Consider the following 9722-nt stretch of genomic DNA (forward strand, 5'->3'; position numbering starts at 1 on the left):
GCGGCCCCGCCCACCGCGCCCGGCCACGCCCACGCGCCTCGGTGGGCGGGGCCTCTCCGGCAAAGCCCGAGCGCTCATTGGCTGGGCCGCGAGTGGGGCGGGGCCGGGGCGCGTGGGAACCGGGAACCGGGACAGGCGGTACCGGGACACCCGCACCGGGACACGCGGCACCGGGACACGCGGCACCGGGACACCCGGCACCGGGACAGGCGGTACCGGGACACCCGGCACCGGGACACCCGGCACCGGGACACCCGGCACCGGGACAGACGGCACCGGGACACCCGCACCGGGACACCCGGCAGCGGGACAGGCGGTACCGGGACACCCGGCACCGGAACACCCGGCACCGGGACAGACGGTACCGGGACCGGCGGTATCCTGTACGAGCACCCCCGGAGGGAACATCCTCAGGAACCGGGAGCCCCTCTGCGCCGGGCAGCGGTGACCGGGTACGCAGGTGCTGGGGCTCCCGGCACCGAGAGACCCAGTTCGGGCACTGCTCGGAACCGGGCACCCCGCCGGCCCAGCCACCCCAGCACCGGGTAACCCTGCACCGGATAACCCTGCTCACAGCACTTCCCGGAACGGAGCAGCTCGGAACCGGGCACCCGGTGCCGGGACTCCCAGAACGCCTGTCCCGGGCAGCCCAGAAACGGGCCCTCCCTGGCCTGGGCACCCTTGTGCCCGATAACCTTGTACCGGGCAGCCCGTGCCAGGTGCCGGGAGCCGCCGCCGGCTCTGCACCGGCGCTGCCTGGCACCGGCTGCTGTTCCTGGAGGCTAACCTGGGCCCGCACACCTGGGCTGGCACGGCGCTGCCTGGCACGGCGCTGCCTGGCACGGTGTCCCAGGGGCCGGCGGGTCCCGGGGGACTCCTCGTTGCTGGGACACGCCCGGTGCCGCAGCAGCCGCGGGCCGCGTCCCTCGAGGAGCCACGCCCGGTACCGTACCGGGGCAGGCGGCAGGACCCCCATGACCGGGACGCACGGATCCCCGCTGGGAAGGATCCTGCCGGGACCCTCGGCCCCCTGCCGCTGAGCCATGGCCGCAGCCGGGGCTGGCACCGGCACCGGGCACGGCACGGGGTGAGCGGGGCCGGGCTGAGCGGGGCGCGGCTGCCTCCGGGGGCGGGGTACGGGACCCCCTCCGTCCCACGGGGCTGGGGGCCGGCTGAGCCCCAGAGCCGCCAGCAGCCGGGCTGGGTGCGGGCACAGGGACCCCACACGGGGATGGAGGGACCCCCGGAACCGGAGCCTGGACCCCACACAGGGACAGAGCAACCCCCGGTCCCTCTGTGCCCCCAGCCGCCCTGGCACCCCCCGGAGCTGGAGCCTGGACCCCGCCGGGGACTGGCACTACCGCTGGCTCAGCCTCATGGTGCTGCCCATCCTTTACAACTGGGTCGTCCTCATCCTCAGGTGCCAGGCGGGGTTTGGGGTGCGGGTGGGGTGTCCCGGCCCCGTCCCAGCCATGCCCCTCGTCCCCAGGTGCTGCTTCCCCGAGGTGCAGGAGGCACACGCGGGGCTGTGGCGGGCCCTGGACGGGCTCAGCGACACGCTGTACCTGCTGGACATCGGCGTGCGCCTCCACACAGGTATGGACACACGGGTGTGCACACACACACACACATGTGCACTCCCACCCCGCACAGCCACCCCCCAGCCCCACACAGAGGATGTCTGGGTGGGTGGGTGGTCTTGAGTCTCGGCACGCACCACTCAGCGCCACGGCAGCCCAGGGAGCCGCCAGTGGCATCCCCGGGGTGCCCACCCAGGGTTCCTGTGCCCCAGGCTGGCACCTGCGTGGGCCCCACTGCGAGCCCTCTCCCATCCCAGGCAGGTCCCGGGCAGCCCCTGCCCTCCAGGCTGGATCCCTGGGGTGCCCTGGCTGCCCTCCCAGGTTTCCTGGAGGACGGCATCCTGGTGCGGGATGTCAGCCGGGCGCGGCGGCGCTACCTGGGCTCCTGGACCTTCCCCTGGGATGTGATGGCCGTGCTGCCCACCGAGCTGCTCTGTCTGCTCCCGGGGGTCCCGAGGGTGCCCGGGGTGCCGGCAGCCCGTGCCAACCGCTGCCTGCGGGTGCCGCGGCTCCTCGAGGCCTTCGACCGGTGCGAGACGCGCACGGCCTGGCCCAACGCGTTCCGCATGGCCAAGCTGATGCTGTACCTGCTGCTGGGCATCCACTGGCACGGCTGCCTCTACTTCGCGCTGTCGGCACGCCTGGGGCTGGGCGCTGACCCCTGGGTCTGCCCCGCCTTCCCGCGACTGCTGCGCCGCTACCTGCACAGCTTCTACTTCTCCACGCTGGTCCTGGCCATGGTGGGCGACACGCCGGAGCCGCGGCGCGAGGAGGAGCTCCTCTTCCTCACCGCCGGCTTCCTCCTGGCCGTGCTGGTCTTCGCCACCATCACTGGCAGCATCAGCACCGTCATCGTCAACCTCAGCTCGGCCGCCAGCGCCTTCTACCCCGACGCGGGCCCGGTGCGGCGGTTCCTGCGGGCGCGGGGCGTGGGCAGGCGGCTGGCGGGGCGGGGCCGAGGTGGCGGCCGGCGTGCACATGGCGGCCCTGCGGCGCGTGGGGCTGTTCCGCGGCTGGCAGCCCGGCGTGCTGCGGCAGCTGGTGCTGCGCCTGCGCCCGCAGGTCTTCGGGCCCGGCGAGTTCGTGTGCCGGCGCGGGGACGTGGGCCGCGAGATGTACTTCATCCGCGAGGGCCGCCTGGCCGTGGTGGCCGAGGACGGCGTCACGCAGCTGGCCGTGCTGGGCGAGGGGCTCTACTTCGGGGAGATCAGCCTCATCGACATCAAGGGTGAGCCCCGCGCCGCGCCCCGGCGCTGCCCCGCGCCGCCCTCGGGCTCACGGCCCTGCCCCGCAGGCAACGCGGCGGGGAACCGGCGCACGGCCAACATCCTGAGCATCGGCTACTCGGACCTCTTCTGCCTGGGCAAGGAGGACCTGGCGGAGGTGCTGGCCGAGTTCCCCCGCGCCCGCGCTGCCATGGAGGCCAGAGGCCGGGAGCTGCTGCTCCGCATGGGCCAGCTCGACACCGCCGCGGAGGCGGCCGGGGCGGCGGCGGAGCGGCGGCTGCGGGGGCTGGAGCGGGCCCTGGAGGGGCTCCAGACGCGGGCAGCCCGGCTGCTGGCACAGCTGGAGGCCGGGGCCCTGCGCATGGCCCTGCGCGTCCGGCGCCTCGAGGGACGGCTGCAGCTGCGGGACGGGGCGGTGCGGGACAGGGCAGTGAGGACACACCGGGCAGCAGGAGCGGCCTCTCCGCAGCAGCCTGCCGGGCCACAGGGTCCCACCGGGGGACAGGGCCCCCCCAGAGTGCAAGTTTCCAAGGCACAGGCTGTCCTCAGGGCGCAGGGTGCCCCCGGGGCACAGGGTCCTGCCCAGGACCCAGGTTCTGCAGGAGGACGGGGTCCCCCTGGGGTGCAGGGCCCCTCCAAGGCACAGGGTCCCCACAGGGCACAGGGTCCCAGCGCCATGCAAGGTGCTCCCAAAGCACAGGACAGCCCCACAGTGCAGGGGCCCCTCAGGGCACGGGGTCCTCGTGGCGTGTACGGCCCCAGGGGGGCACCGGCTCCCCTCAAGGCGCATGGTCCCAGGGCAGAGGGTCCCCTCAGGGCACAGGGGCAGATGGGGCCGCGAGGTCCCAGTGGCATGTATGGTCCCAGCAGGGCACAGGCTCTCCCCAGGGCACAGGGTCCCTCTGGGTCACAGAGATCCAGAGGGGCGCATGATGCCCCCGGGGCTCAGGGGGTCGGGGTCCCACGAGGGGTGGAGGTGCCGCGGGACTAGTGCCGCGGTGCTGAGGGGTGACCTGGGGGGGTACACCGCAGCCACCACTGCTGTCGGGTGACACCGACAGCTGCTGCTGCGGGACCGGGACCGGGATGGGACCGGGTCAGGGTCACGGAGTTTGGGAGCGGTGAGCAGCTCGGGACCCCCAGCCCCGCCGGGGCAGCCGCAGGGACGCGGTGACAGACACCGCGGTGGTGGCCGTCGTCCCGTCGCCCGGTGCTCAAGAGCGCTCCCCCCCAAGCTGCCCGACCCGCCCGGGATTAGGGGTGAAGCCCACGCCCCGGTACTCCTCGAGCCCCGCTGCCGGTACTCTCCATGGCCCCGCCCGGCCCCCACCGCCCCGGGCGGGCGCCGCCCCCGCCTATCCACCGGCGGCTCCGAGCGGATCGGAGCCTCGTCCCTCCCGGAGCCTCCCGGAGCCTGATCCTTCCCGGTGCCTCCTGCCGGAGGAGGGGCGGGGGGAGGCGGGGGGTCCCCGCCATGGACCCCCGGCCCCTCAACGAGTCGCTGCAGGAGATGCTCTGCCGCTCCGGGAACGGCACCGGGAGCGGACCCGGCGCCGGCACCGGCAACGGGACCAACGGCTCGCTCTGCGACCTCCTCCGCAGGGGCCTCCGCGGGCCCCCGGCGCCCAGAGGTGAGAGCGGGGGCGGGGGGAAGGAGCGGGATGGAGCCGGGCGGGGACCCCCGCTCCGTGCCCGGCCCTGCGCCGCCCGGCACCGCGCTCCGTCCCGCCGCGCCGCCCGCTGCCCGGGGCTCCGGTGCGGATCTGGCGCTGCCGGGGGGAGCGCGCCGGGCTGTGCCGGTGGCGGCAGCAGGGCGGAGGGGACTCCGGCAGGGACGCCACGGACACGGCGCCCACCTCGTACCCCTGCTCCACTGCCGGGGCCGGGACCTCCAGCTGGACCCTCGGCTGGGACGACCCCATCCCACCCCCCGGCTGGGGCCCCTGCTCCGGATTGTCACTCCGCTCTCCGGGCAGGACGTGCCCCGTCCCCGCGCCGCCGGGGGAGCCGCGGCTCAGCCCCGAGGCGGAGGGTGGGCGGGATGGGGGCACCCGGCTGGATGAGGGTCCCTCAGCCTCACGGAACTGAGCCGAGGGCCGTGGGGCTCACCCCGAATCCCGGCGGCTGCCACACGGGGGGAAACGATGCACTCATCTGATGGGGCTCCACCGAGCCCGCGCCGGTCACGTCGGAGCCCTGGTGTCCCGGTGCCTGGGCCTGTGCTGGGGCGCCTTTGGGTGCCTTCGGAGCGCGTCTGGGGGGCCACCGGGCTACCCTCGGGGTGCCTTGGCAGTGTCTCTGTGGCGGCCTCGGGAGTGCTTTCAGAGTGCCCCCGGGGTGCCCCGGGGTGGCAGTGCAGCGCCGTGCCCCGCTGCCCGCAGAGCTGGACGTGGCGGTGCGGGTGGTGCTCTACGTGCTGATCTTCGTGCTGAGCGTCGGGGGCAACGCGCTGGTGGTGGCCGTGCTGGCGCTGAACCGGCGGCTGCGCACCGTCACCAACTGCTTCCTGCTGTCCCTGGCCCTGAGCGACCTGCTCCTGGCGCTGTGCTGCATGCCCTTCACCCTGCTGCCCGGCCTCATGGGCGCCTTCGTCTTCGGAGACGTCGTCTGCAAGCTCGTGGCCTACCTCATGGGTAGGGTGGGGTACAGGGGGGCTGGTCACCCCTCATGGCTGGGGAGGAGCACACGGGGGTTTGTCCCCTCTCATGGGTAGGGTGGGGCACACAGGGGGGCCTCACCCCTGCCCTGTGGGTACCTGGGGGCACAGGGAGGGGGCTCGTCCCTGCCCCGTGGACACGGGGGGGGTTATCCCTACCTGGTGGGAGCACGGAGTACAGCGGGGGGCTCCAGGAGGGGGTCACGCCGTGCCCACCGACGCTCCCCACTGCCCGCAGGGGTCTCGGTGGCCGTGTCCACCTTCAGCCTGGTGGCCATCGCCCTCGAGCGCTACAGTGCCATCTGCAACCCGCTGCAGTCGCGCGCCTGGCAGACGCGGTCCCACGCGTGCCGCGTCATCGCGGGCACCTGGGCGCTGGCGGCGCTGCTGATGCTGCCCTACGCCGTGTACAGCACCACGCGGCCCGCCGCCCCCCGCCCGCCCCCCGCACAGTGCACCCACCACTGGCCCAGCGAGCGCGTCCGGCAGGCCTGGTGAGTGCGGGCACGGAGCGGGAGCGCGGCCCGGGGGGGACGCCGGCTGACGGGGCCACCTGTCCCAGGTACGTGCTGCTGCTCCTCGTGCTCTTCTTCATCCCGGGCGTGGTGATGACGGTGGCGTACGGCCTCATCTCCCGCGAGCTCTACCGGGGCATCCGCTTCGAGCTGGACATCAAGGGGGACGTGGCAGGTGAGGGGATGGGGCGGGGGTGACACGGGGGGTGACACTTGGGGTGACTCCTGAGTGGGCAGAGCGCCCACCCCAGTAGGAGGGGCGGGCTGAGCCCTCACCCCTGCTCCCCACAGGGTGTGCTCCCCGGGGACACCCCCCTTTCCCGGGCACCTCCTTGTAGCCTCGGGGTGCAGCATGTCCCCACGGTGCCGTTTCCATGCCCCTGCACCCCGTCCCACCCTGCTGGAGGGGTGCTGGGGTGCCGTGCCCGTGACCATGCCTCCTCGCTCCGCAGCCCAGCGTGGCCCCGGGGGCGACCCAGCGCCGGCCTGCGACGAGGGTGACGGGTGCTACCTGCAGCTGTCGCGCCCGAGTGCCGCGCTGGAGCTGCGGGCGCTGGGGGCGCAGCAGGACCGCGCTCGCATCAACAGCTCGGGGGCGCAGCTGGCGGCCAAGCGCCGCGTGATCCGCATGCTGGTGGTCATCGTGGCCATGTTCTTCCTCTGCTGGCTGCCCATCTTCGCCGCTAACACCTGGCGTGCCTTCGCCCCGCGGGCGGCCCAGCGGGCGCTCTCGGGCACCCCCATCGCCTTCATCCACCTGCTGTCCTACACCTCGGCCTGCGCCAACCCCCTCATCTACTGCTTCATGAACCGCCGCTTCCGCAAGGCCTTCGGGGCCACCTGCGCGGGCTGGGGCTGCCGCCGCGCCTGCCCCCGCCGCCCGCCCGAGGACGAGCCCCCCATGGCCAGCGCCTCGCTCTCCAAGTTCAGCTACACCACCGTCAGCAGCCTGGGGCCCCCCTGAGCCGCCCCCCGAGCCCCCATGGCCAGCACCTTTCTCTCCGCTCAGCTACACCTTCCTCAGCAGCCTGGGACCCCCGACCTAGCCCCCCTTGGGCCCCCCAACACAGTGCCTGGCACCCCGAGCTGGACACCCCCAGCATGACCCCCTGCCCTGCCAGCAGCCCCGTGCCCTGCTCCGGTGCACCCCGAGCCGCCCGCCCCCCCGGGACCCCCTGGCCCAGCACGCCCAGCCCATCCCTGAGCCCCGGCTGGGGGGGCAGGAGGAGCCCCGGCCCGGGCAGGGGGGAGGCTGAGGGGGGTCGGGGCAGCCCAGCTCAGCTCAGCCCAGTTCAGCCCAGCCCAGCCCAGCCCAGCTCAGCTCAGCTCAGCCCGGCTCAGCCCAGCCCAGCCCGGCTCAGCCCAGCCCAGCCCGGTTCAGCCCAGCCCAGCCCAGCCCAGCCCAGCTCAGCTCAGCTCAGCCCGGCTCAGCCCAGCCCAGCCCGGCTCAGCCCAGCCCAGCCCGGTTCAGCCCAGCCCAGCCCAGCCCAGCCCAGCTCAGCTCAGCTCAGCCCGGCTCAGCCCAGCCCAGCCCGGCTCAGCCCAGCCCAGCCCGGTTCAGCCCAGCCCAGCCCAGCCCAGCCCAGCTCAGCTCAGCTCAGCCCGGCTCAGCCCAGCCCAGCCCGGCTCAGCCCAGCCCAGCCCGGTTCAGCCCAGCCCAGCCCAGCCCGGAGTCTCCCCGCGCTGCTCCCCGGCTACGGTCACAATAAACTGTCCCCGTGCCCAGCTGCGCCGCTGCTCCCAGCGCTCCTGCCCGCCGGCACGGAGGCTCCGCGGGGCAGAACCGGGCGGGACGAGGGGTCGGCGCCGCGCGAGGCTCGGGGGCTGCGGACTGGGACCCTCCGCGGCGGGAGCGGCGGCAGCTGGGGGGCAGGGAGCCCCGGCCCGGTGCACCCAATGCCGCCCGGGGGTGGCCGTGCGGGGGTGGCCGTGCGGGGGTGACCGTCCTGGGGGGGCTGTGACCGTACCCAGGGGAGGGGACCCCGGGGAGCGCCGCCAGCCCCAAGACTCCATCTCCCATCGTGCCCCGCGCGCCTTACGCAGCCCGGCACCCTCATTTGCATACGGCTCCCCGCCCCTGGAGGCCACGCCCCATCCCCGCTGACATTGGCCGCGCCCCCTGGAGGCCACGCCCCCGCCCCGCTCGGCCTGGCGCCGGGGGCGGGCCCTGTCCCGACCTTGCCCTTCCCCTTTGCGTCCTTGCCCCGCCCCTCGCCCATAAATGGCAGCGCGCGGCCCCGCCCCCGAGGCTGCTGGCGCTGCCGGTGGCCGCGGGCTCGCCCGGCCCCGAGCAGCAGCTGGCGGCGGCGGCGCCGCGCTGGGGCTGGCGGAACGTGTCGTGCCCGGCCTGCCGGGTGCTCTTCGGGGCGCTGGACCTGGCGCTGCAGGTGGGCACGGGGCACCGGGGCACCGGGACACCGGGACGGGAGGAGCGGGGGCGACAGGAGCGGGGACACCGGGGACGGGACAGGGACAGGGACAGGGACAGGACAGGGACAGGGACAGGGACAGGACAGGGACAGGGACAGGACAGGAATAGGGACAGGGACGGGACAGGACAGGGACAGGGACAGGACAGGAATAGGGACAGGGACAGGCCGGGCCAGTCCCTCGTGACGGGCCGGGGCCGGGACAGGCCAGGGCAGGTCGGGGCTTGTGACAGACACGAGACCGGGTCGGGAATGGGGACAGGGCGGGCGGGGACGGGCGGGGCCGTGCCAGCGGCTCCGCCCGGGGGAGCGGGGACCGGCTGGGACAGGAACAGGAACCGGGGCACGGACGGGCGGGGGCGGCAGGGGAAAGGAGGGAGGAGGGCACGGGCTGGGGACCGGAGGGGCTGCGGGACCGGGTGGGACCCTTCTGGCCTCGGGAGATCCAGCTGAGTGGGCCGGGGGTTGTGGGACAGTGACAGAGCCAGGGGTACAGTGATGGCAGCCGGGGTGCCGTGCCCATCCCGGGGATCCCCTGCCCATCCCGGCGGTGCCGTTCCCATCCCGGCGGTGCCGTGCCCATCCCGGGGGTGCCATTCCCGTCCCGGCCGTGCCGTGCCCATCCCGGCAGTGCCGTTCCCATCCCGGCGGTGCCGTGCCCATCCCGGGGGTGCCGTTCCCATCCCGGCGGTGCCGTTCCCGTCCCGGGGGTGCCGTTCCCGTCCCGGGGGTGCCGTGCCCATCCCGGGGGTGCCGTTCCCGTCCCGGCCGTGCCGTGCCCATCCCGGGGGTGCCGTTCCCGTCCCGGCGGTGCCGTGCCCATCCCGGGGGTGCCGTTCCCGTCCCGGGGGTGCCGTTCCCGTCCCGGGGGTGCCGTGCCCATCCCGGGGGTGCCGTTCCCATCCCGGCGGTGCCATTCCCATCCCGAGGGTGTTGATGGGCGCAGGCAGTGACAGCAGCTGGGTTCGGTGCGCGGGGTCTGTCCTGGGCAGCCGAGGGGGAGGCCAGCGGGGGTGTCCGGCGGTCGGGGTGCCGGGGCTATCCCCAGTGTCCATCCCCTGCAGCTGGAGCCGAACGTGGCCCGCGTGGGGCGCGTGGCGTCGCGGCTGTGCCAGGAGCTGCGGCTGGCGCGGCCGCCCGTGTGCCGCCAGGCCGTGCAGCTCTTCCAGGGCGACGTGGTGGCCGCCTGGGCTCGCTCCGTGCTGCGCCCGCCCGAGGCCTGCGGGCTGCTGCTGGGCCCCCGCTGCGGCCACTGGGACATCCTGGGCGCCTGGAACGTGTCCCTGCCCGCCGCGCCCAAGCCGCCGGTGCGGCCC

At 74.8% G+C, this 9722-nt stretch overlaps 3 protein-coding genes across 5 annotated transcripts in view; all 3 read left to right on the plus strand.

Annotated features, from left to right (window-relative positions):
* The window catches only part of CNGA4 (cyclic nucleotide gated channel subunit alpha 4), a 4775-nt gene extending 635 nt beyond the window's left edge, over nucleotides 1–4140 (plus strand). The window contains 6 exon segments of the mRNA XM_039704321.1: nucleotides 66–316; nucleotides 1108–1420; nucleotides 1490–1596; nucleotides 1902–2532; nucleotides 2534–2808; nucleotides 2875–4140. Of these exon segments, the coding sequence (XP_039560255.1) occupies nucleotides 66–316; nucleotides 1108–1420; nucleotides 1490–1596; nucleotides 1902–2532; nucleotides 2534–2808; nucleotides 2875–3797 (2500 nt within the window). The 3' untranslated portion in view covers nucleotides 3798–4140.
* A 38-nt stretch (nucleotides 4141–4178) lies between these two features.
* Nucleotides 4179–7224, plus strand: CCKBR (cholecystokinin B receptor). Of its 3 annotated transcripts, XM_039704303.1 has the most exons (5): nucleotides 4179–4437; nucleotides 5188–5439; nucleotides 5701–5956; nucleotides 6025–6152; nucleotides 6430–7223. In XM_039704303.1, the coding sequence occupies exons 1-5, from the start codon at nucleotides 4281–4283 to the stop codon at nucleotides 6939–6941; spliced, it is 1305 nt and encodes a 434-aa protein (XP_039560237.1). In that variant the 5' UTR covers nucleotides 4179–4280; the 3' UTR covers nucleotides 6942–7223. The 3 variants fall into 3 exon arrangements, with proteins under 3 accessions (XP_039560237.1, XP_039560238.1, XP_039560236.1); XM_039704304.1 differs by lacking the exon at nucleotides 4179–4437 and having other exon boundaries at nucleotides 4917–5439; nucleotides 5876–5956; nucleotides 6430–7224; XM_039704302.1 differs by lacking the exon at nucleotides 4179–4437 and having other exon boundaries at nucleotides 4917–5439; nucleotides 5701–6152; nucleotides 6430–7222.
* Nucleotides 7225–7873: 649 nt separating this feature from the next.
* Nucleotides 7874–9722, plus strand: part of SMPD1 (sphingomyelin phosphodiesterase 1) — a 4788-nt gene continuing 2939 nt past the window's right edge. The window contains exons 1-3 of the mRNA XM_039704322.1: nucleotides 7874–7906; nucleotides 8206–8364; nucleotides 9471–9721. Coding sequence (XP_039560256.1) covers nucleotides 7874–7906; nucleotides 8206–8364; nucleotides 9471–9721 — 443 coding nt within the window. The remainder of the gene's footprint in view (nucleotides 7907–8205; nucleotides 8365–9470; nucleotide 9722) is intronic.

This window comes from Passer montanus, unplaced genomic scaffold (assembly GCF_014805655.1).
Source record: "Passer montanus isolate IOZ18808 unplaced genomic scaffold, ASM1480565v1 scaffold171, whole genome shotgun sequence".
Classification (NCBI taxonomy): domain Eukaryota; kingdom Metazoa; phylum Chordata; class Aves; order Passeriformes; family Passeridae; genus Passer; species Passer montanus.

Excerpts from the sequence above, each read along its gene's own strand:
- CCKBR (XM_039704302.1), top strand. The coding sequence starts at position 4,964 with ATGGGGCTCCACCGAGCCCGCGCCGGTCACGTCGGAGCCCTGGTGTCC. Across the intron at positions 5,440-5,700 it reads GCTCGTGGCCTACCTCATGG|GGGTCTCGGTGGCCGTGTCC; the intron begins GTAGGGTGGGGT and ends CACTGCCCGCAG. Across the intron at positions 6,153-6,429 it reads CATCAAGGGGGACGTGGCAG|CCCAGCGTGGCCCCGGGGGC; the intron begins GTGAGGGGATGG and ends CTCGCTCCGCAG.